Genomic DNA, 26,133 nt, shown 5'->3' on the forward strand with positions numbered 1-26,133 from the left:
CTAGAATGAGAGAGAATCAAGAAAAGAAAATCAAGAGCAGCTTAAATTAATGTGAAATTAATTTAGCACAGTATTTCCTATTATTTTGGATATCATTCTGCATCTGAGGTCAAGAGTCTTTGTCAAAGATTGCACAAAAAATACAACTTAAAACGAGGGCATCTTAAAATAAAAATAGATAGGCAAGTGAGGGTAGCTTTTTCTTTCAGGGTTATTTAATGGTATAGTTTCCACTAGAGAGGTTGGGCTTTCTGGATACTGTATAATTTATTGATTCTATTTGTCCAATGCTAGGTGACTGAATACTAAGTGTAAACTTACTTCATGTTCTACGACAGCAATACACATTAAAGCACCATTTTGTCATTTGAGTCTTGCTTTTTACTTGGCTTACAATATGTGTTTGTTTGGGAAGAGGAGTGCTTTACTGATTTTTTTGCCTGAATGTACTTCGTAGATTTGAATATGCATGAATGTTTGTTTTTTGCATGGTTTACTAATTTTTTCTAGTTTTCCCTTTTGAAATCTGTTCACTTTTTGACCATGATCTGTAGAAATGAAGCAAAATTTGGAAGAAGGAAAAAAAAAAACCAAAAAGTTGTGTGACATGCTTTTATTTATAATTGGTTAATTATTGCCAAAATCAGCAAGGAGTGAAAACTGGTCTGAGAGGGAGCTCTGCTACATATTCAGAGGAGGGAGAATACGAGGGTATATCCATTAGATAAGTTTTTGATGTTAAGATGATTACATACAAATAACACACTTTTTATAAGTAGGTTTTAGTCAAATATATAAATTTCAATTATTTACATTTTCTGTCTTGTTCAAGGAGAATATAGAAAAGCAAGAGAGGAAAAAGCAGTTCATAATAATTAGTGTACATTCCCTCAACTAGTCTTGAACAATTTTGGTGCTTTGATACCGGTTTATTGTAATACAAAAACCATTTCTGTGCCTGACATAAAAGTGAATTATAAAAACAAGGACAGGACAGAAAACTAAGCAAACAAATAGTGCCTGAGTGAGGTAGTAACCATGGTATTGTTGCTAGAATTGGCATGCTTCCCATTTAAAAAAAAATAAAATAAACGGGCAATAACTGAGTGCTGTACTTTTTTATGTTCTAAAGAGCAGAGTCCAAAGTCTTAGGTTGCCACTGAAATTAAGTTTAGCCTCTTCCTAGTCCCTAGTTGCATGCATCACAAAACCACCACATAATTTTGTACAGCTCATGTCTGCTTCAGATAGGCTCTAGTTTGGAGGAGCAGATCAGGACTGAATTATTTTGGCAAAAATAAGTGAAATGTGTACGATACCTTTTCATGTTCTAACTGGCTTACGTGAGTACTGTTAATTCCTCCCTTTCAGGAACATTTAATATGTTCTATTGGCCTGGTGTTCTAGTGGCCACTCACTGTCATTCAGGTCATCATACAATGGGTTACTTCTTCAGTCACTTTGCTCCCTGAGCTGGTTGGGTGGGAGCACACCTCAGGCAATCAACTGAAGTACTGTGATGGGAAGGAAGGGTCCCATCTCACTCCAAAGGTACATCCATGGCCAATCCAGAAGAGGCTTTAAAAAGTTTCAGAAATGGCAGGGAGAAAATTATAATACACTCTCTCCATGAGATGGCCAAACCCTGAAGTCAGGCTACAAGGAAACTTGATGGATTTGGGGCTTTAGCAGGGGACTTCTGAACCCAGGTAGTACTAAAGACGATAGAGGATACGAAGACCTCACAGACTTATAGGGCTTTGTTCTGAATGGGAGAAATAATTTAAAAAAAAAGACTGTCCCTTTTAAATACATAATATAGAACCGTGCTGTTAAATAGCATTTTAAAAAGATTAAGAAAAGACACTGTCCATGCCCCAAAGAGATTACAATTTAGGCAAATATAGAGCATGGGATAGACAATGAATGAGGGGAGTAGGAAAAGAAAGGGCTAGGACTAACACAAATTAATGTGAGTCCTAGTCTATAGCAAGTGAATCGTAAATTCTGGAATCATTAAATGAGGGAATAAAGTTAGGGCAGGAGCAGATGAATTCGTAGTGCAAGAGTGGAAGTCAGACATGGAAAGCAGGGTGCAAGAAACCAGTGTTGAAGAATTAGGGAAGAGAGGGAGACAGTGAAAGTACTGGGGGAGAAGGGTTGCATGGTGAGAGCAGAGTGAGAATAAGGTTATTTTAGCTGTTGGATGTTGGATTCAAGAGAACAGTCAGGGAGACTGAGGTGGAATTTGATAGTAGTCCAGGCAAAGGAGAACCATAGCACAAACCAGCTTTTTCGGTAGTGACAATGGAGTGGTCTTTTAGAAATCAGTTTTGTTGGAGAGGTGGCAACATTTTTTGAGCACCTGGAGATGGATGGAAGGGAAGAGAAGAAGAGAGAATTGAAAATGACACCAAGCTTGTGAGCCTGAGGAATAGGCAGACTAATGAAATTATAAACGCAGAAGGAGAAAGTAGGGAGGAGAGTGGGATTAGGTGAGAAGAAATATTTAGTTCAAAGAGGCAGAGGAGATCCATCATGAGATTTTGAACACATGGGGAGAGTTAAAAAAAAAAAAATCTGAACAGAGGGAGAGAGTTCAAGAGCAGAGAAGTGCAGTTTGAATTGTCAGCGCAAAGCTGCTAGACCATAGGAGTCTCACTTTTCCTATTCACGTTTGACCAGTGATGCTGTCACTGATGTTTGTGTTGGCACCACTGCATACAGGATACTGAAAAATAGCTAGTATGTTTTTCCTGCTCTGTCTAAAAATGCATGATAGGACAGCTTAAGTTATATTAATATAAATCCCTTCCTCCCTCTTGGAAGTCTTACTGGCAAAGACTACATTAAGCAAAACAATGTTTTTGGTTCTAGGAGCAAGTCTTTGAATGATGTCAGTGCAGATGAGGCCCAAGTGCTGCGCCAGGTTCGTTATGAAGAGCTACAGAAAATAAAATCCAAGCTACAGGAACAAGATCAAAAGTGGCAAGATGTGAGTGTTCCTTTCTGCTCCCCCTAAATGCCCCACTAAGGGCCCAGTTCTGTAATCCAGTGTCACTTTTCACTCAAGCCAAAGGGCATTGGGTGTCAGCACTTCACAGGATTGGGTCATAAATGACCAGTTTAAACGTTTGTAGATTATCTGGGTGTGTGGAATGTAAATCCTTAATGCTTAAATCCTTAATCCTTAATGCTTCTGTGTTATCTTTCAGAGTAGCAGCCGTGTTAGTCTGTATTCGCAAAAAGAAAAGGAGTACTTGTGGCACCTTAGAGACTAAAATATTTATTTGAGCATAAGCTTTCGTGAGCTACAGCTCACTTCATTGGATGCATCCGATGAAGTGAGCTGTAGCTCACAAAAGCTTATGCTCAAATAAATTTGTTAGTCTCTATAGTGCCACAAGTACTCCTTTTCTTTCTGTGTTATCTGTTTGATCAACTCTGCAGAGGAATATTTATCTGTATGATAGCTTTTAAAGAGTACAAAAATAAAAACCAGCTTCAGGCCCAATTTATGTGCAGGACAATGAAAGATAAGGCACTATAATTAGCACAGTGTCATTTTACCAGTTATTTGCATCTTTTTTTTTTTTGTAATGTAATGTAATGGCAAGCGTAAATTTCTTAAAATACTAATAGACAATGTATTGCAGTACAGTAATCTTATAAACTAGTTTCACAGGAAGGGGTACAAAAAAGGCTGCGGATCAGATTAGCAGAACAAAACCAAACGTGTGTGTGTGTGTGTTGGTGGGGCATGCCATACTAGTGGTACTGTGAAATCTAATGAGAGGCAGAATGTGTATTTTTAGGTGCAATAATTTAGCACATAGTCACATGCAGTGACATTGTAAAGCTATTTGGATGGTTTTATGTTTGAATGTTTAGTCATTCGGAAAAATATCCCATGTGTTTTCTCTTCCAATTTTTTTAGTTTTTCTCCCTTAAAAAAAAGTCCTTGTTTAAATTTACCATGAAAACTAATATCCCAGCTTTGAGATAAGCATTTTTAATCATCTATCCATCTGTCAGGGAATATCAAAACCTTAATTTTTTCCTTCAAATGTTGAAATGTAATGATTATAGAAGTGAGGGGTTAGTGTTAATAAGCACTGGGCACTGAGCAACATTGCTTAGTTAATGCATCTTGGTTCTAAACATTTAGCACTTCTGCTTAAATTAGTTCTGGTATTCTGTGGGGCAGACACAGCTGACTGCTAAACTGCATTGTGATTTTAGAACATGAACAAACAAAACATAAATTAGGCTGATACTTCACAGTTTCTATTTAGGATTTAAGGCGGGTATATACTCAAGTCCATACATGAATCCATTCAGATGTTGCTTTACTTTTCTGTATTTTACACTCACTCTCTCTCTCTCACTCAAAGTTAATATCCAGTTAAGCATTGCTGTTACATTTTAGATAAATATTGAAGAGAACATAACATAAGAATGGCCCTACTGGGTCAGACCAAAGGTCCATCTAGCCCAGTATCCTGTCTGCTGACAGTGGCCAGTGCCAGGTTCCCCAAAGGGAATGAACAGAACAGGTAATCATCAAGTGATCCATCCCCTCTTGCTAATTCCCAGCTTCTGGCAAACAGAGACTAGGGACACCATTCCTGCCCATCCTGGCTAATAGCCATTGATGGACCTATCCTCCATGAATTTATATAGTTCCTTTTTGAACCTTAAGTTCTTGGCCTTTGCAACATTCTCTGGTAAGGAGTTCCACAAGTTGACTGTGTGTTGTGTGAAGAAATACTTCCTTTTATTTGTTTTAAACCTGCTGCCTATTAATTTCATTTGGTGACTCCTAGTTCTTGTGTTATGAGAAGTAGTAAACAACACTTCCTTATCTACTTTCTCTACACCAGTTATGATTTTATAGACCTCAATCATATCTCCCCTTAGCCGTCTCTTTTCCAAGCTGAAAAGTCCCAGTCTTATTAGTCTCTCCTCATCCGGAAGCCATTCCATAGCCCTAATAATTTTTGTTGCCCTTTTCTGAATCTCTTCCAATTCCAATATATCTTTTTTGAGATGGAGCGACCACATTTGCTCACAGTATTCAAGATGTGGGTGTACCTGGATTTATACAGAGGCAATATATTTTCTGTCTTATCGTCTATCCCTTTCTTAATTATTCCCAGCATTCTGTTTGCTTTTTTGACTGCCACTGCACATTGGGTGGATGTTTTCAGAGAACTATCCACAATGACTCCAAGATCTTTCCTGAGTGGTAACAACTAATTTAGACCCCATCATTTCATATGTATAGTTGGGATTACATTTTCCAATGTGCATTACTTTGCATCTGTCAACATTAAATTTCATCTGCCAGAGGTGACTGGAAAGAAGTTAAAAGGAAAACTGCACTTTTTCTTTAGGGTGTAAAATTGCAATTGTTACCCTTACTTAACGATAGGCAGCAGGCCACCTTACCTGAAAAATATAAACACAGTCCGTCTCAGAAACGTTTAGGTCAGAATCATTTGGTTCAGATTTTTCAGGAAGACACATGAGACTCTAGAGTTGGTGCAGACAAGCAGGCTTTATAAAGCAAAATTAGGAGACACTGGTATCCAGTTGGAATGAGCAGTCTAAGCAATGTAATGGGATAGTCTCAGTAGTTGTTCGAGATCTCTAGAAAATCAGATCTTCATATATTAATGTGATTTGTTTTAGGATCTAGCAAAATGGAAAAATCGTCGAAAAAGTTTCACTTCGGATTTGCAAAAGAAAAAGGAGGAGAGAGAAGAAATTGAAAGGAGAGCCTCTGAGACTTCTGAAAGAAATAGCAAGTCACTGAAAGAAATGCAGCAGGACAGGTAATGCACCTAATGGAGATGATGTATGCATTACTTATGTTTGAGCATATGTGTTAATTAATCTTAGAGCAGCTTTAACTAGCATTTTAATTGTGCTCATATATGAAATAGAACTAACTCAGTACACCTTTTTTTGAAGAATATATTTTGATAAAGCTACTCTTTAGTGACCTTTGGGTCCATTTATATAATGCAGAAATCTAAACAACTGAAAGGCAGATACTAGTAAACTCTTTAAAGTGGAAGTTAAAGCAAGTTAGTAAAGTAAAATGTAACTTGCAGAGTGAAACAAAGTAGGAATAAATGTTGCTTTGAAATCAAACTTCATTCACTTTAAGAGTATATTTTTAAACAGGTCTAAAAACAATTAGCTAGAATGAATAATCTTGTTTGTCTGATTTACTATGACTGTGTATTTTTCATTGCATTAATATTGCAACTGAAATTCTTTTTTAGCCATTTGAGTAAACATAGCCAGGGCTTTTGTTTATATTGCAAAACAGCAGGATTAAGATTTCACTTGAATTTTCCCCTATGCTGTTGCTATATGAATCCTTCTGGTGTTTACAGAATGAGCAGACTGTAAATATTTTTAAGACTTCTCTCTAAATAAGCAGAAATTAAATGGAGTAACAACACCATTTGCCTTATAGGTGGTGGCTTTATAATTGCACTGACATCCATGTTTAAATCAATGGGATATGTGTTTAGGTATATATACATGCTGCATACACTTACAAACTAAATTTAAAGGATACTTTTAAAACATAAATATAATATTTTGAGTTTCAGAAACTTTTAATTTCCATTGTTTTTATTTCTAGGATAGAAATGACATCTTGTTCAGTAACATAACACAGACATTCATATTTAATATCAATATTACCAAAACTTTTGAAAACTGTTTTCTAAATAATATTTTTGTCTCATTTCACAGAATAAGGAAATGTGTGTGGCAAGGAACCAAGCTTCCACTTAAGTGCTAGCAAATGTCTAAAATGTGTTCTCTATAAATTGGTATACCATTCTAGTACAGTAGCTAGATTGAAAAGTGTAAGCCAAACTCTATAGTGCTATTAAGGTCCTCCACCTTACCAAATCTAACTCTGCATCCACCCCTTGCCGAACATCAAAAAATAAATAAAGTAAGATGTAAAAAAAAAAACCCCTAAAAATGAAAACCTAGTCTTTCAAGCATTTTTACGTGAACTAGTTGTATTGCTTTCTCAGGCAAAAGGTCATTCTTGGCATAACAGTTTACAACTTGAAAATATCATTAGTCATTTTAAAATGTGGAAAAAAAGAAAGAATTTGAATTTTTGATTAGAGGTAGATTCATTTTCATTTAAACAGGAAGACTTTCATAGTTTGTTCAGTCTTTGCTTTGAGCATTTCATAGCTGAAAGACTTCTTAAAGTCCATGTATTCTCCAGGTCACTCCTTTGGTATGTTAATGAGTCCTCTGTCTCCTTAGGGAGAACAGAGATCAAGGATCCTACAGCGACATGCAGCAAAAGAGTGAACGCACTCGAATGTATTCATCAGATGATGTATTTAGTGAAGAAAAACATCCTTCCAGACCATCAGTAGCAAAAGATTATCTTGTCGAAAAAGATGCCTCTTACAGCTTTAAGAAGAATGAAAAATCATATGCTGCACAAACTAACAAAGAGAATTCTCAAAAGCTAGAGATCTATGCAACAGCTGAAACTCAAATTCCATCTAAAAGCCTATTAGAAGAACAGAGCTCAGTCCCTTTGTCTACTCACCATTCAGTGAATGCACAAATGGGGTCAGCTCGGGTTTCAGCTTCTCTCCCCAGAAGTAGCCAGAAAACAGATACCTCTAGGTTAACATCTGTGGTTACACCAAGACCTTTTGGTGTCCACTCAAGAGGAATTTCATCACTTCCCAGATCATTTACGGTAAAATTTCTTCAATTTATTCATGTTTGTGAATGTTACTATCTTGAATAATTAACCCAATACCGTTTTAACTTTTTCATGCATTTAGTTTTAAATTTCCTGCCCCTGTTTAACAAAGGATGTATTAATAATGGAGCAGATAATTCTGTTAGTGCTTAAACAATTGCTGATGTTTATGTACTTAAAATGACCATCTGTTTCCTATGAATAGGCATCTGATAAATATATTGATACAATATTTTTTGTAAAAGTTCGTGTTTTCTTGCCAGAAAATTTATTGACATATCAGTACATTTTTCTGAAGCTTACTTAGCATAATTTAACTTTTAGCTGCTGTAAATTGTCATTCCATCAAGTCAATGGAACGAGAACAATTTTACACCAGCTGAGCATCTGCCCCTTGTTAATGAAACCTAATATGGGCAATCAGCATATCTGCATAAATTGTATTGTCTTTTCCATAATTCCCTAGCTGCCCTAATTTTGAAACTGATGTGCTAAAAGCTATTTTAATGCATTTCTTTTAAATCCAGACCTGAATTAGTTATCCTGCTCACATGCATCTGACAAGGGGAAATAACCCATCTTGCTCTTTTAGTAATAGTGGATAATAGGGTAGTGCATGTGGCAATTGGAAATTGCATTGAAAGAATGGATGGAGAAAAAGATAAAAGAAAACTTCTGGACTGAGCTCTCTGGACTGTTTAGCTTAATTTGTTGAGAACCAAACTTGAGGCTTTTATGCTTTAAAACAAAGCAGCATGTGCCTTTATAAACAACAGCATTTTCATTCCAGGTGGACGATGTCCAGAAATATAATGGAGAAGTAGATGGAGCCAAGAGATCTCAAACTTTGCTCACCAGCTATTCATTTTCAACACTGGAAGCAGGACCACTTCTCTCCGCAGATGCAATGACAAGTGGTGGTGAGGAAGAAAAGGAAAGCATTAAAAGAAAAGAGTCTCCTACCCTGAGAGCTTCTGCTACATCCCAATACCAGGATGCAGTGCCCCCTGATCTTAAATCAGAGTATTATACTCATCCTGACCCTGTTACAGTTGCAGCTTCTGCAGAAATAAGAAACCTGCCAGAGTCAGAGGTTTCAGTGTCACTGGTGAGTTTGAAAAGTATATAATTACCCACAGTAACCTAGTAGTACTAGGACTGTGTGAACAAAGATTATTAAAACCGTAGGCTAACATGTTTCACCAATGAGAGGTATTCAGATAAACAGCTAACCCATTTCGCTTAAGAAGCACTTCTCTTTCCCATGGACGATGAAAAAAGGAATACTTGGCCTGTGTAATTTGTTCTTTTAATTACTACAATCTTTCTAAACCTCTTTTCTCTGTTTTGAGTTTGACTCTGTTTCTTGTGAAAATTGAGCCAAATTTTCAGCTTAGCATCAAGCAGGTTTCTATTTTTGTACTCTGTTATTTGCAGCAGCAATTAAGGTCACTAGGACATTGAAGAATCTGGTTTGTGGGTTTAATTAGGTTATTTGCACTAGCGTTTATTTGCACCCTCAGACGTTAAGTGGCAAAATGAATGGCAGCTTCTGAAAATCTGACCTTTAAATGTGCTAAGCATCACTCTAGGTTTCACTTTTTACTGCAATGGCTTGAGGCATGGTTTTTTTGTCTCTCTCCCCACCCCCCTCCTCCACACAAACACAATAATTTTTATTTGGTTTACTCTAATGACTGTATTCACGAATTACTTTTAAAAATAAATCACTTCCTCAATAGTTGCCTGTTTAATGAAAAGTTTCCAACTTTGGTTCAGAAGTTAGGTCTTGTGCTCTACTTTAAGAGCTCTGGGGCACGTAAGGTGCCATAATCCTTCCGCTACTGACTGCTGTTTCCTGCCCTCAGTCCCTTCTTTCAAATGTAACCTGAATACTAATAGTGTCAGCTGTCAGTAGCTTCTTGCAACAGTTGACAACCTCACTAACTCCCAAGATCATGCTGGGAGTTGCATTCTCTACATTGTTTATGCTGCTGTAGATAGCAATTATGTCAGCTGTTGCAGGGAAAATACAGGACCCTGAATTCCAAATGGTTCAATCACTTCCTGCTCTATTTTTGTTTTAAAATAGATTTGCAAATATTACTTTGAACAGTTTTTTTAAAAAACAACAACTTTGAAATGAAGTATTTTTCAGCTTACACCACAGGCTCCTAGCATCGCTGCCGGGCCTGTCATCCTACTTTATTTAATCAAAGGTTCTGACAGCATGATTGTGGCATGTAGGGGGAGGAGACAGTTTCAGTGCGTTGCAGTAAAAAGAATTATATTAGGTTAGATATGGGTCCTTTTTTGTGGCTCATGTGAGCTGAATAGAAACAATTTTCTGGATCAGATTTCATTTTATTCTCTGTATCAAAACTCAGACCAAGCCTAGCTGGGGCTTGGTTATCAGGTACGTGATGGTAAACTCTCCTGCCTGGCAAATGAGGATTTTTCTTTTTTAATACAGCATGCGTCAAACAAGCTATAGTTAAGGTGGGAACTCCTTTCCCATATATTGAGATGTCCCCTTGTGTGCTAGAAAGGCATTGCACAGCCAAGTGAGAGACTGGTATCTCTGTGAACTACTGAACCATTCATGCAGAGTTTGTAGAGCACTGTAGGCATTGGGGTGGACCTGACCAAATGGTGCAGTTCAGTGCATGGAGCCGGATTGCCCTTCTGTTGACAGCTGGGCTTGAGGAGACAGAACACATCTTCAGATTGAAGAGACGAAAATAATAGACATGAGCCCTTCTTGCAGGGTGGATTGATATAAATCTGAGCAATTTAAATCACTGATTTAAATAATCAAGTTTAACTGATTCTGCAATTGTATTTTTCAGTTATTTTCCTGAAGAAAGGTTGAGTCTCATTAGTTTATTTGCATATCAGTATGTGTTGATATGCAAATGAATCTAGTCTATACACTAAATTAGATACTACTTTTGCTAATTAGGAGAATACACTATCTACACTCATTTATTTAAGCAATTATATAGCTTAACATACATTTATTCAGGTTCTTAATTGTTACTTTTTGTTATGATAGAAAATGGTGAATGGTGCATTTCTTATTTACTAGACTGATTTGCAAGGAAATTCGAATTCAATAAAAATAGGTTTATTTAACTAATAAAAGATCATGAAAATGCTATCTTAAATATGCTGAATATGTAAACTTTTTTCCTTATCAAAACATATTTTGCATTAAAACGAATTGATTTATTGAGCAAAGTAAGTTGTATCTATAGTTTAGTAAATTGAAATGATTGTTTCTGATCACCATGTCCTTCAAAACTTTAGAACTAGTAGAACTCACTCTCTTGTACCTAGTTTTAATCCATGGATTAGAAGAGGAAAACAAGTTTTCCTATGTTCCCATTTGTTATTGAACTGAACTAGTTGAATAAATTGAAATGAAGAAAATTATCTCTCTGCACCTGCAGAAGAGACTACTGCTGTCAAATGCTAGTTTAGTACTTCAACAAACTGTCTGGTTTCAGTGCTTAGCTAGTGACTTCTCCTAGTTCAGCAGTTTGATTTGCATTAAAACTTTAAATGATTTTTTCATAAATTATACTAAGTTTAGGTTTTAGCATATGTTGTCATAATTTCAAATTTAAATTTAAGTAGGTTTATTTCGAAAAAGAAAAATGTATTTAATTTAAATAAAAATATCATTGATTTTTATCCACCCTACATTTATGGAACATTTAAGAGCCAAAAGCTTTCTTAATATATGATACTGTATTGAACTTACTCAATATACTACATTAACTTTAGTATAATGCTCTCTTTATATTTAATGAGATCAGTTGTATAGCAAGAAAAGTAAAAGCCTATTTAAATAATATAAGGACATTTACTGGTCTATAAGCTAATAGCTATATCTTGGATTAATAATTAACTCAGAAATATCTGTCCTGGACTTATATACTGTGAGTGTCTGTGACTTTATTGGCCAAGATGATTATCTGGTAAACAGGTAGAAATGTCATATTGATGTATTGTAGTATGTTCCTCTTCTGCAGCCTGGGCTCTGACTACTGTAAACCCCTCTGCACAACTGGCTATCGCTGTCAGACTTGCCCAACCATATGGCTGCCTCTGCTTGGAACACCCTTTTCATCGTGTCATCCCACCCAGTCTTATTACTCGCTATATTTTCCCTGCTCTTCCTTGCTCATTATAATTTAGCTCTTCCCCCATCACTAATTAGAATAATTCCTCTCACTGAATTGTTTTGATATTAATGTATGTGGGGTTAGACAGTGACATGATGAGGGTAGAGGCCAGAAATTAGGATGACAAAATTTGTAAGTATATGGATGGAGATTTGAGGACAGTTGCTACTCAGAACAGTGTAGAATGTCCAGGAATTATGCAGATCTTTGTATTCCTCTTTGAGTGCTTGCTCATGTCCATTCAACTTAGGCGTGTGTGCTCGCCACATGCACCGGTGCGGGAAGTTTTTCCCTCAGCAGTATCCGTGATATATAGGGCACTGCCAGTTCTCCTCACCCTCAGTTCCTTCTTTGCACCAGGGACGGTGCTGGACCTGTTGCTGCTTGCTGCTCATTCGTACGAACTGGTTATCTCCTGTATTATACTGTATGTAATACAGCGATAGTGGCCTTCTCTGCCCCAGTAAAGGGTTTAGTACTGACATACTCATTTTGTGGAAATGTCCATTTTAGCAACAATTTCAACCAAAAAAAGTCTAAATGAAGTGTTATGATTTTCTCATTTTGATAATGTTGAAACATATATTTCACTTTGACTTTTATAATGTCAATTAATTTTTTCAGTGTTTATATTCTGTCATATTACATTATATTGTAGTGTTTCAATATTATCAAAATGAAATAATATTTTTCGTAGTTCTGAGTTGAATTTTTCAGAATTCTTGTTCATGGTAAATTTCAAAATGTTAGAATTTCCCAGGGAATGGAAATTTTTGTTTCTGAGCTGCTCTAGTAATTTGCTTACAATTTAAGTTCCCTGTGCTTATACAGAACCCATTCATTAGAACTCCACACAGAGGCAGTTGTCCACATTAATAGATTCTGTTACAGGATTGGGGCCTAAAGGAGCATGGCTTACCCCTGCCTTAGTATGCACAATGTACAGATTAAATGAGTCATTTTATGCAGCTTTTTCAAATTCCAGTTAGGTTATGAGCTTCAGTCTTATGAGGCAGTTAATTCCACAGGTTAACTATATTATGTATGACTACCCATTTAGGGTTTCCATTTCTTCAAATCTTTCATAATTAATTTAATAAATCGGTCTCCTGAGATACAATTTGTGTAAACTAGCAGTCCATTTCACTTTCCATGGTGTCACACTGTCCTCTAATTCCTATAAACTCTTATTAAAGCATTTTGCACTAAGCAGCATGCTATGACGAATTTAATAATATCTACACACAGTTAAATATGTGTGTACACTAAATGTCTTCTATGTAACCTTTAAAACATAAATTATCTAAGTAAAAAACCTAGTTAGCATGTTCTACAAAGAAAACTGCTTTATAGTCAGTTAATAGATAATTAAAGCATATGTTGTGAGTAGCCTCGCTTATTTAGTGGATAAACTTTCCTTCATGTAGATGCCTGTGACACCCGATAGTGCAGTGTCATGTTTTATTTTTCAGGACAAGTACAGTGAAATGAGAATCAGTATAAACCAGAGATCTGGTAACAGTCGGAACTTTGGGTTCACCACAAATTGGAAACCTTCTGGGGTTTTTGTACAGACAATTGAAGGTAAACTAATATTTAACCCTTTTATGAACTTTTCTCTTACTGTTAATGGATTGAGACTGCTAGACACAGGCATCTCATTTTAATGATGAATAAAAATCTTCTTCCAAAGAATTCAGATGGAAAGAAAGTGAAAAGAAAACAGCATTTGACTGTTAAAGGCTAAGTACACTACGATTCCTTTGTATCTTCATCCACTACAACTGGTTTAATTTAGAAATATTTGAAAGTGTATTCTGAAGTAAAGAAGTCTTAAATCCATAGCAATGGTGTAAATTCTGGTTTATTTACCAGACATTATTCTAAGGCTTCAGAATGTCTGCTAAATACAATTACTTAGGGATGTCACAGGGGCATGCATATAAAATATAGACTGCTCCTCTCTTGGAGTATATTTTAAAAGGTTTCACTTCCTACAACCTATAAACAGGTGCATAGGAAAGGTATTTTTGAGCAGATTTTTTTTTTAATTTCAGGTTTCCTTTCCTCCACTATGTTAAAGATTGTAAAATATTACATTCCATGAGTAATTGTAGCTTCTAAATTATCTGCATGAAATATTTTTTTATTGAAGTAGCAAAAAGGAATTAGTCTGAGTTTCATTTGGTATTGGAATAAATACTCATAAATTATAGTACCATTTTCTTCAGATATTTACTAATATCCAGGATTAATCATTTTTTTCCTGTGGAAATTAATCTTTCTTTAATCAATATCTCTTAAGTTTCTTGCGGTTTGTTTTAAAGAACAAATTAAAATGATTTGTATTACATTGTTGTTTATTTTAAAAATTTCTCCTATCAATAATTCATCCAACTCCCTCTTCCCCCAAAACTATAAACTGTCAAGTCTTATGGAGTACACGGATATTTTTTCAGTAACATTCACCCCATATTTGATAATGTCCTTGCTTACAACTACACTATTACCTTTCAATGAGACAGGCTTAAAATGAGAGCAGAGAAGACACCATTGGAAGCTTCACATTGGATTGGCACTTAATTGCATTTCTTTTCACAGAGAGAAAAATAATTGTAACAATCACTTTATACGTTGACTTTAAAATGAAAGCTAAGGCCAGGTTTTAAATCACTGTTAATCATGGCTTGCTCCTTTCAGATAAAACAGGCTAAAACAATTGATAACTGCTTTATCCAAAAGGCAATTTAGATTTGTTTTCACTGACGCTAAGTCTGTTATTTTGTGCAAAGGGCTGTCTTTATATGCTCTTTAGTGTAAATCAGAAATATTTTAATTTTACTATATGAAGCTAGCTGAGCATTAGTTTGCTACCATAATGCTCAAATAGAACTAAAGAAATACTTGTATCAAAAATAAGAGTAGAAAAATGGCAATATTTACACTTCTTAGAAAGGAAAATACCTTTTATCTGCAGCAAAAATATGAAAAAATACCTTAACTAAGTGCTTCAATCTTTATATAAAAGCCTGTGCACTGGAATGAAAAAATGCTCAGTACACACAAGTGGTCATCTGATATATGTCTACAGATGTAATCTGGAGACCCCAGCAAGTGCCATTCCTTCAAATTTGGTTGGTTGGTCTGGTCCTGGATATGTTACCTTCTGGTGGTGGTATGGGAGGATTTGTGTGACCTTGAATTCTTCAACTTTTTTCCTGGAGGCTTATTTGAAATTCTAGCTTTTTCCCACATGCAATTCCATGCCCTCTTTTGCTACTCCAGTTGAGCAGCAGTACACCACTCACTTTGAAGACATATTTTAGCTCAGTCAAGTCTTTTGATATCTAGATCCCTGCCTGGAAAAACAAGATTGGAGACAAAATCCAGGATCTTTGAAACTGACAGCTTTCTCCCATTGTCTTTCATAGAATCAAAGAATATCAGGGTTGGAAGGGACCTCAGGAGGTCCTCTAGTCCAACCCCTGCTCAAAGCAGGACCAATCCCCAACTAAACCAGCCAGGGCTTCGTCAAGCCTGACCTTAAAAATCTCTAAGAAAGGAGATTCCACCACTTCTCTAGGTTACCCATTCCAGTGCTTCACCACCCTCCTAGTGAAAAAGTTTTTCCTAATATCCAACCTAAACCTCCCCCACTGTAACTCGAGACCATTACTCCTTGTTCTGTCATCTGCCACCACTGAGAATAGCCAAGCTCCATCATTTGGTAGCTGTTTTCAACAGGTAGTTGAAAGCAGCTATCCAATCCCCCCTCATTCTTCCCTTCTGCAGACTAAATAATCCCATTTCCCTCAGCTGCTTCTCATAAGTCATGTGCTCCAGACCCCTAATCATTTCTGTTGCCCTCCGCTGGACTCTTTCCAATTTTTCCACATTCTTGTAGTGTGGGGCCCAAAACTACCATACTCCAGATGAGGCCTCCCGAATGCCGATCAGAGGGGAATGATCACTTCCCTTGATCTGCTGGCAATACTCCTGCTTATACAGCCCAAAATGCTGTTAGCCTTCTTGGCAAAAAGGGCACACTGTTGACTCATATCCAGCTTCTCATCCACTATAACCCCTAGGTCCTTTTCTGTAGAACTGCTGCCTAGCCACTGGGTCCCTGGTCTGTAGAAGTGCATGGCATTCTTCTGTCCTAACTGCAGGACTCTGCACTTGTCCTTGTTGAACCTCATCAAATTTCTTTTGGCCCAATCCTCTAATTTGTCTAGGTCCCTCTGTATCCTATCCCTACCCTCCAGTGTATCTACCACTCCTCCCAGTTTAGTGTCCTCTGCAAACTTGCTGAGGGTGCAATCCACACCATCCTCCAGATCATTAATGAAGATATTGAACAAAACCGGCCCGTGGACTGACCCTTGGAGCACTCCGCTCGATACTAGCTGCCAACTAGACATGGAGTGGTTCTCTGTTCCCAGCCAATGGGAGCTGCGGGAAGTGGTGTGGGCCCAGCCACCGCTTCCCGCAGCTCCCATTTGCCGAGAACGATAAGCAGTTTGTTTCCTGAAAAAAATGAATAGCCACTTTCCACATCCTGACTGTAGTAGAAGTGTTTAAGTATACCCAAACATGAGGAATTTTTTGTCTGATCTGTTAGGTAGCACTGCAGACCTTGGCCAGCTGCAAGTAGATGATGAAATCATTGCTGTTAATGGCACAAGAGTGTCACAAATGGACCATAATCAGTGGGAGGAAGCCATGGCCAATGCACTAGAAACTGGAAACTTGGTCATGGATGTCAGACGATATGGAAAAAATGGTGAGTTGTTTCACTGGGCCAACTGCAGCATGTTGTATAAGGTGAATAAGCTTTGTGTTTAGTGAAGTTGCTCTGATGGGTTGGGGCCTATAGTCCTTGCTTCAATAACACCTTTTCTGAACCTATGTGCTTTGTTAGTATGTCTGTTTTATTATAACACAATTGGGGTTTCTTTTTTATATAGTTCGTATCGCAAATAACTTCACTAGCAAGCCTGCTAACCTTAAACTGGTGACCACTCTGTTCTGCTTTCAGAGTAACAGCCGTGTTAGTCTGTATTCGCAAAAAGAAAAGGAGTACTTGTGGCACCTTAGAGACTAACCAATTTATTAGAGCATAAGCTTTCGTGAGCTACAGCTCACTTCGTCAGATGCATATCGTGGAAACTGCAGCAGGCTTTATATATACACAGAGAATATGAACCAATACCTCCTCCCACCCCACTGTCCTGCTGGTAATAGCTTATCTAAAGTGATCATCAGGTGGGCCATTTCCAGCACAAATCCAGGTTTTCTCACCCTCCACCCCCCCACACAAATTCACTCTCCTGCTGGTGATAGCCCATCCAAAGTGACAACTCTTTACACAATGTGCATGACAATCAAGTTGGGCTATTTCCTGCACAAATCCAGGTTTTCTCACATCCCCCCACCCCCATACACACACACACTCACTCTCCTGTGTGTGTATGGGGGTGGGGGGGATGTGAGAAAACCTGGATTTGTGCAGGAAATAGCCCAACTTGATTGTCATGCACATTGTGTAAAGAGTTGTCACTTTGGATGGGCTATCACCAGCAGGAGAGTGAATTTGTGTGGGGGGGTGGAGGGTGAGAAAACCTGGATTTGTGCTGGAAATGGCCCACCTGATGATCACTTTAGATAAGCTATTACCAGCAGGACAGTGGGGTGGGAGGAGGTATTGGTTCATATTCTCTGTGTATATATAAAGCCTGCTGCAGTTTCCACGATATGCATCTGACGAAGTGAGCTGTAGCTCACGAAAGCTTATGCTCTAATAAATTGGTTAGTCTTTAAGGTGCCACAAGTACTCCTTTTCTTTTCACTCTGTTCTGAGTTGGTCTAATTTTTGAGGGAATGCATAGTTGCATGTACGTCCTAGATTATTTTGTTAGATCCATAAGGGCACCACAGAAAGGAATTGAAAATACCCCCTTCTTGCCACCTCAGTTTAGGGGTAGAAGGTAGTTCTGTCAGACCTGGAGGGGATGTCCATTCCTAGGATCCTTGCTGGCATCTGAGAGAGGCAGCAATGCCCACCTTTTCTGATATAACATTGCACCCTGTGTCCCCCTCAGGATGGACGATGTGTGTGAAATGCGCAGCTGGTGGGGAGGGAGAGTGCAGATCTTGCCATTGCCCCTCTGGGTTATGATTGGCCCATTCAGGGGAGGGCTGTAAGAGCTGATTAGGTCATTCAGCCCATCCATTTGGCATTAAAAATTCCTTCCTACTCATGGTAGCACCATACTGGCCCTGCAGCATGGACATACCCTTACATTCTTTCTGGGTTGTGTAGTTGCCTTGCCAGGAATCCAGATATGCCCTGGTGCTGGCCCTTTTTTGGATCAGGAAAGGATTTTCCTTCTGCCCACATATGGCTGATGTGCAATGAATGTTCGGCATTCACCATTAGAGCATGGAAGTTCATGCATTGGGGTAGGTAGAAAAAGTTATTAGTTTAAAAACAAACAAAGTGGTCTGTCACAACTTGTCTCGTGTCCAGTGCAGGGTAGGCTAGAAGGTAATGAAGTCAGCTCTTGGGATAAACCCAGGAGGCTTCTCGCAGAGACCTTGATTGATTTTGGGGTTTTGAGTGGTTTTAAGTCATCTGTAAATTGAGGCACTTCTCATTTATACACTCATGTCCTGCATGTGGGGAAGATGATGTGGGAGTCCATTTCCTGGGCTGAATTCCTGATTGAGGTTAATCATAGAATCATAGAATATCAGGGTTGGAAGGGACCCCAGAAGGTCATCTAGTCCAACCCCCTGCTCAAAGCAGGACCAATTCCCAGTTAAATCATCCCAGCCAGGGATGTAGAGGTTAGGCCAGGGGCAGCCACAATGTAGAGGTTAGGCCAGGGGTAGCCATCTCCTTACCCATTTTACTGCTTTGGTTTAGTTAAGGTGAGGACAGTTTCTTTTCCTAGTTACTATACAGTTAAGGGTGCTGTCTGCCACTTAAAATTCTTTACCTGTGTGGTCTAATCAATTGTAGTGTGGATTATACCATCCATCCATACATTTGCAGGGGCGAATTTGGTGGATTGTACTCCTGTAAAATGTGTAGATAATATTCCAGGAGCAGTGTGTCTGTCAGTTAAAACACAGTTTACTGCTCACTCCCCCTAACACTTGATTATAGGTGAGATAACTTTTGTCCTTACCAATGATGTTGTGGAAAAATAACTTCAATGAATATTAATATCTATATTTGTAATGTTGAACTACAGAACTTCTTATTTATGTAATGAATCTTAGTAAACTTGCTGGTATTTCTCAAGCCTGTCTTTTGACTAACTCTTGCTTGTTATGGGAAGCTGGTCTATTTATAAAAGCCCTAACCATTTCCTGTCTTTAGGAATTCTACCTACTGCATCTTTCTCTCTCTTCTTGTCTTTTTTTAAAATGAGAATGTGTTTTCACTAACTTTTGTTCTTTATACTTTGACTTTTCTGTCCACATTCATTTCTTGATCTCCATGTGCCAATCAGATTGGGGCAAAGACCAGCCTTCCCTGCCATATGTAAGGCATAAAATCCTCAATCTCACCAGTATGGCTACCAACATTATAGGTACACCTGAAAATAAATGGATTGAAGCAACTTCTGGAGATCACAATTCTACCAACTCTTCAAACATATCAGCCAAAAGAGATTTCTTCTACAGCCTTCAAAATTCTGTAAGATTTTTTTTTTCAGGGGGGTGAAGGGTGTTTGGGTGTTTGGGAGGAGAAATGAAGGAAAAGCTTTAAGGCCTCACAGAGGAATAAGAAAGTAATTGTAGGAATTCCAGGAAAGCAGTTTTCATTTTGCTTTCTAATTAGAATACTAGAATCTCAGTTAAATATTTTAATTCCTGTGTGTCTAACTTATTTCTGTACAAAATTTGTGTAATATTATATGGAGTCACAGAATGATACAATAGCAATATTTTTGTTCTGGTAGCAATTACATTTTAGGTAACTGATTTCCTCATAAATACACAAACACTTCATGGTATAATAAAAATTATTTGAGCACTGATGTAGTTTCAGACATAGGGGCACATTCTCCAGAATGACGGCACAAAGGAGCCATATTCTGGCCATAAATAGCCAGTGGATTCCACTTGTGGGGAGGAACTCTCCATTGATCTAAACCTAGCGGTGGCAGCTCTTGTGCTAGATGGCACTTTCACCCCAGGATAGGAGTGGGCTGGGCACTTGGCAGATTGGATCTCCGTTTTTTCAGTCCTCCACTGATATAAGTTAGAGCAGCCACTAGGCTGCTCTAGATGTCAACACGAGACCAGTACAGAATCAGAGGGTTCCCTGATTCCCCTTTGCCCTCTTTGAGTCTAGGGGTTTGTTTCCCCCCTTGATCTAGAGTTTAGATGTACTAATTTATTCAGAATGACATTATACTGTTTGGTCTTCCTGGCTGCATAATAAAATAAGTGTGAACATGTTTACATGGTGGCTTTTGTCATTAGACAAGGAGTGAGGAGTAGTTTGGTTTTGTCATTATATTGTTTGTGTACTTGAATTATTGTTAAGATATGTACATGCAGTGGTCACCTTTAAAAATTTGCCAATTTTGCCTTTGATAAAGTTACTGCAGGATTTGCTGTGTTCAGTTTACTTCCATATACTATAGGAAACACATGGGATACTACTAATACTGAGATGATGATGTTTAAAGCCAATAACACATTTTGGGTGACTGCTGTATGCCCAGATGAGTTTGTAATCAATACAAAGCAATTTAAAGGCTGTTTTAAGATTAATCAGAACATGTTTTTGATTATAATAACCCTTATAGAGCCTGAATTCTTTAGAAATGCTCAGTACAAGGGATTTCCAGTGACAGTTTAAATGAATACTGCCATTCCAAGAAACAGAAATTGTGTGCTTTTATTTATAAACAAAACACTGGGGTATCCATCTTGGCCCATGACATTTTTTTGGTGAATTAATGGTTTCCTTTTGGGCCATCATCTCGCAACTGGTCATTAATCCTAGCAAATGCCTACGGTCTTTTTATTATATAAAATATATGCAAGAAGATTTAAACAATTTGTTTAACTTGAGGAATTTATAACAACCTGACACCCTTTGCTGTGTGGAATTCCTATGGGAGGAAATGTTAAACTTGATTCATATGAAATTATACTAAAATTGTTTTCTATTTGTAGGACGCTGGAGCAAAAGTGATAAATGGAATGCAAGCAGATATGAGCTCTCATGAGCAAAAAGGTAAACTGCCAATATTTTCAGCTGCTAATTGAGAGAGAGGAGAACACAGATTATACCTGTAAATATTACTAGTACAGTGAAATAAATATTGGGCCTCTGAGAAAATGAAAACTATAAGTGTAGTACGTAAGTCCAATTGCATCTGAGAGGCATGGAGTTCTAGTCCAGGGAGCATTGAATGGTTTAAGAACTGCAAACAGAGTACTGATAACAAGTTCTTAGATCTCAGCATGACTGGTTGTGGACTGACTGTGTGATAGGGATGAAAGAGGAGAAACAAGAAGACACAGAAACTTAACTCCACCTTTCCATTCTGCAATGGTGGTTATAACATAAAGATGCCTTACGGTGATCAGTCTTTCTTCTGCCTTTAAGAATTTGAAAATGTGGTTTCTCTCCCTTCCAACCTCCTTCCTGGAGACATGGGATGAAGAGCATCCAAATCTCTGTTTTGCTAGAACTCAAGAGTGATTACTTTTTCGGGTGGGGGGGGGTGTATGTGGACTGCATATCGTTGGCTCTGTGCCATAATTGTTAGTGACTCTGTTAACAAAGGTAGCCTGGGGGGGACGGGAAGAAGGGGAGGGAAAGTAGGCACTTAAACCTACTAATAGAATTCTAATTCCCTAATGGGAACCACGTGTGCAATTACATTGTGTAGTATTGTAAATGTGCATGGTGGATTATAGGTGAGCCTTGTGAACAGGAGAATATATACATAGGCAAAGGTGCCATTGCATTAGACTCACCGTTAAATTGAGAGTAGTAGAGGAGAAGAGATGCCAAGGAATCTAAATTTATAAAATCTATCAAAGAGACTTTTAAAATCTGGGTGGGATCTTAGGTAGGAAAAATGGTGCTGCCAGATCTCCAGGCCCACAGAAAGTGAGTCAACCATGCTGTTACAGTAGATGGATAGCAATTGTACTAAAATGAAGTACTAATCTCTATGTGGTGTAACCTACTAAAAAAAATCTGCATTTGTTATAACAAAAGGTTAGCTTTTCTCTGTCAGTTTTTCTAAGTGATGTTACTGTAGATTGGAAAGGTTTGATGAATGTCATTTGTTCAGTGGTGACAGTCATTAAAAATATGTAATTAGACAGCACCGTATTGACTTCTTTGTATTCTTTGTATTTTTCAAATAGAATCTGAACCTATTTCTTTGAAAAACTTAAAAAGACGGTCACAATTTTTTGAACAAGGTAAAACAAAAATCTAACATTTCATGTACTTTCATGAAATTGTTCCCACTGTACATTCTACCTAATAAGTCTCTGGTGCTGGGTACTAAGCCTCTTCAGTTTTGTTTGTTGCAACCATGACAAAGCAACATAATCCTTTTCCATTCTTTCCCCAGGGTCATCAGGTTGTTACAATTCATGGGTTTACCTTTGTGGTAATGGGTCTTTGTATGTTTTTTTGTACATATATAAAAACCTTTTAAACCTCTGACATGCTGTTCAAAACACTTTTCCACTTGTAACAGATTTGTTTCAGGTTTGCAACTCCCTACAAAACAGCTTAAAACTGACCAGTCCAGCACAGCTTTAATGCAGAGGCTAAAGAGCATTTAAAATATTTAACAGTAAATTCAATTTATTCAAAGCTGCTGCTTTACATCTATGTCCAAATTGATAGAATACAATAAAATGGATAACTTATCATTTATAAAGTAGGTAACAATGACCAAGTCCAAAGAAAATGCAATACAAATTTTGCAGAACTCATTGTATTTTTTTTATTATTATTATTATTTTGCTTTAAGGTGTGCAAAATAAAGCTCTCATTACAGTTTTGTAGGCTTGCTTTTCTGGTGTGTTCTGCATGTCACATCTCATATTTTCACTAATGTAGAATATCTAACACTGTCTTCAAAGCTGTTTTGTATGTTTCAGTATTTTGCTGTAGACCTTGAGGATGAAATTCTGGACCCATGGAAATCAATGGCATTTTGCCATTGACTCCAGGAGAGCTAGGAATTCACTGGGTGGTTGTCTTTGTCAAGTGACATTTGAAATGCCACTGCATACTTGATACTGTTCATTTCTAAATTTCTGCTTTAATAGCAGTATTTTATTTGCAGTCCTTTTCCCCTTACTTAGAAAAAAAAATCTTTTCATATAGTAAAGCATACTACTACTATCCACATAAATATTGTATTAATAGTTAAAATATGTGGTATGTTAATAGCTTCACTTAAGGAGCTTTAATTTTGTCACTAATAATAAATTCCTGTTTTTGAAGATATATAATTAATGTATGTTCATTTTTATATCAATTTGACATAAGGCCTCTGAGTAGGTAGACATTTTTTGTACACCAAATTTGCTCCACTTTCTCCACCATGCTTTGTTATACTGTAGGAAAATAATAGGTTCCAATATGTTGCTTCCCTGTTACTTTTTTCCACTAATTAAATTTTGCGGGTGAGTAACATGATCTAAACTATTGGTTATTTAGGACAACAAAATTAAATGGACAAGAATTTGTTTTAAAAAAACAACAACCAAGTGTATTTCCCACAGTTTTTCCTCGGTGTTTAGTTTATCAATGCAGTTCATGCACTTTTTTTATCACCCTGGCATAAGCTCAGAGCTAGAGTGACAACCTTCAAATATCAGGTTTGACACACACTATCCAGTGTGGAAAAGTCGAAGATACTCTCTCTCTGGGAGTAGAGTAGGAGGTATTTATGTTGGTTAGTAGTGGAAGATTAGTTGCTTTTGGAAGGTATATTGGTATTAATACATGTAAAATGTGAGTCTCTAGAATCCTGAATATATAAGCAGTATAACTGAATCCTAACAAAATTGTTTAGATTAAGAGAGTAGCTTATTTGATTATGAAACAGCATTGAATTATTTTTTCAGAGTAGCTATGGGAAAACTGTAATTAGTCCTTCATGTTACAAGGCTGGGGATGTACTGCTAATTCAAGACCGAGTAATTATAGATAGCATCTGAAAGATTTTGAAGGTGTTATAGGGTTATTCTCTTTTCAGAAACTTCCTGGATAGATATGTATTCGTTTGAAGATACCTAAATATTCCTTGACCTAAATAAAGGGAATAGGGTCAAATGAAACAAGTATGGCTTACAGTTTAAACAAATTATATCCTGGAATTCATACCAGTGAAACTTTCCACATTTAAACAAACCTCATAACACATAATTGTAATATTTTTTTTCATTTTTTCTATTTCTCCTCCCTACCCTAAATCCTACAGGAGGCTCAGAGCCTGCAGTGTCTGATGTGAGTACTGCTTACAAACTGCTTATACATGAATTTTATGAAAGAGGTTATTAGTTTGTCTGGCTTTGTTCGTTTCAGGGAACCCTACCTTTTTGTTTTCTATTGTTCTTACATTGCATGCTCTGATTTTGATCAGACACCTATCCAGATTGCTGATTAAATCTTTTTTAAAGCTCGTAATAATGGTTACAATTTAACTGTTGTAAGTGTGTAGGTTCTTATTGCTCTAAGGTTGTAGCTAATGTTTGTAAATGTTTTTGTGTCTAGCTTTTAAAAAATGTGTGTTTTTAAAATGACAGTGGATTAATCATCCTCTTTTTGTAATGATTTAGCTCCCAGTTCCATCTATTAATGCTCCAAGTCGTTGGACTTGGGACCAAGAAGAAGAGAGAAAACGACAGGAAAAATGGCAGAAAGAACAGGAACGTTTACTTCAGGTACAGTTTAACTATTTACTTCTATATAGGGATTCCTTTGACTGAGGGAAGGGTATGGGACTGCCATTCAGTAGACTTAGGCCCTGTTCCCAACTCTGCCTCTGAGATGCTGTATAACATTGGATAAGTGATTTCACTTATGTGCACCTCACTTCTCCCATTTGTACAATGATGATTCTATTCATTCATTCTATTCATTGTAAAGTGCTGTGAGATCTATGAATAAAAGCTGCAGAAGTATTAACAATTATTAATATTAGATTTTGGATGGCCTACTTTTCTGAACTTACCCAATTCTGGAAAAGTTGTACAATAGCAAAAAAAAATTCTTTTGTCACTCTGTAACTTTTCAAAAGCTGGAGGTAGTTTGAAAAGTTAGAGTGGAAAAAGAAGGGATGGGGGAAAAATTAAAATAATCAGGGTTTTATTGCAGACTATGGCAAAAAAAACAAACAAACAAACCCCAGTGGGGGAGGAGGGTGAGGGAAGTGAGGGGGAAATGCACCAAAAATCACTAAACTGAAAATCAAAATGTTCTGTTCCGAAAGGTGAATTGAAACAAAATGTTGATGTGATATACATTGTTTTGTTTTGAAACTTCCCTGCAAAAAATTCAAATCAACAAGTTTGAATGAAAAAAATTGTTCATAATTTTCACTAGAAAAAATGGTTTTTCAACCAGCTCTACTTACAGGTTTATAATCCAGCTAATTGATTTCAGAATGATTTGTTTAAAATTAATCTTTTAAGTTTTAATTAATATTTTTTGAGAAGGCTCATTTTAAGAACAGTTCATACATATTTGTAGTTTACCAAACTAAAAATAATTTTAAATGCTATGTATGGACTATACAGGATAATTTTTAGTCTTCATTAACTTTGATTAAAATTTTAGTTTTCTATAATAGGTGACCACCTTCACTTCCAGTATTTTTGATTGTCAGTCACAACTGAAAATTAAGCAATGGAATGTAATATTTTATGTGGACTAGTATACTAGTAATAAAATAAAAAAGGCAGCTACTATTGTACTAATTTTTCCAACAAGGCTTTTTACTGGGAATTATGCATCTGTGCTAACTTAGTGTTGTACAGCCCAATATTTTGGGATGGCAGTGGACCAGTCACTCACCACAGTGGCGTAGAGGCTTAGAGAATAGAGTGACTTGGCACTTCTAACATCTCTTTTAAAAAAGGAGAAAATAGACTTCATGTTCTTTA

General features: G+C 37.1%; 1 protein-coding gene across 5 annotated transcripts in view; it reads left to right on the forward strand.

Annotated features, from left to right (window-relative positions):
* The window catches only part of LMO7 (LIM domain 7), a 172,176-nt gene that overhangs the window by 127,201 nt on the left and 18,842 nt on the right, over nucleotides 1–26,133 (forward strand). For 3 of the 5 annotated variants that reach the window (XM_084652454.1, XM_084652450.1, XM_084652451.1), the window contains 11 exons: nucleotides 2,878–2,995; nucleotides 5,695–5,837; nucleotides 7,312–7,762; nucleotides 8,559–8,876; nucleotides 13,431–13,542; nucleotides 16,580–16,741; nucleotides 19,479–19,666; nucleotides 21,160–21,220; nucleotides 22,369–22,425; nucleotides 24,450–24,475; nucleotides 24,808–24,912. In XM_084652454.1, the coding sequence (XP_084508580.1) occupies nucleotides 2,878–2,995; nucleotides 5,695–5,837; nucleotides 7,312–7,762; nucleotides 8,559–8,876; nucleotides 13,431–13,542; nucleotides 16,580–16,741; nucleotides 19,479–19,666; nucleotides 21,160–21,220; nucleotides 22,369–22,425; nucleotides 24,450–24,475; nucleotides 24,808–24,912 (1,741 nt within the window). The remainder of the gene's footprint in view (nucleotides 1–2,877; nucleotides 2,996–5,694; nucleotides 5,838–7,311; nucleotides 7,763–8,558; nucleotides 8,877–13,430; nucleotides 13,543–16,579; nucleotides 16,742–19,478; nucleotides 19,667–21,159; nucleotides 21,221–22,368; nucleotides 22,426–24,449; nucleotides 24,476–24,807; nucleotides 24,913–26,133) is intronic. The other 2 variants (XM_084652453.1, XM_084652452.1) reach the window with 2 other exon arrangements.

The sequence above is a fragment of the Lepidochelys olivacea genome (assembly GCF_965140295.1).
Source record: "Lepidochelys olivacea isolate rLepOli2 genome assembly, chromosome: 1".
Taxonomy (NCBI): Eukaryota; Metazoa; Chordata; order Testudines; family Cheloniidae; genus Lepidochelys; species Lepidochelys olivacea.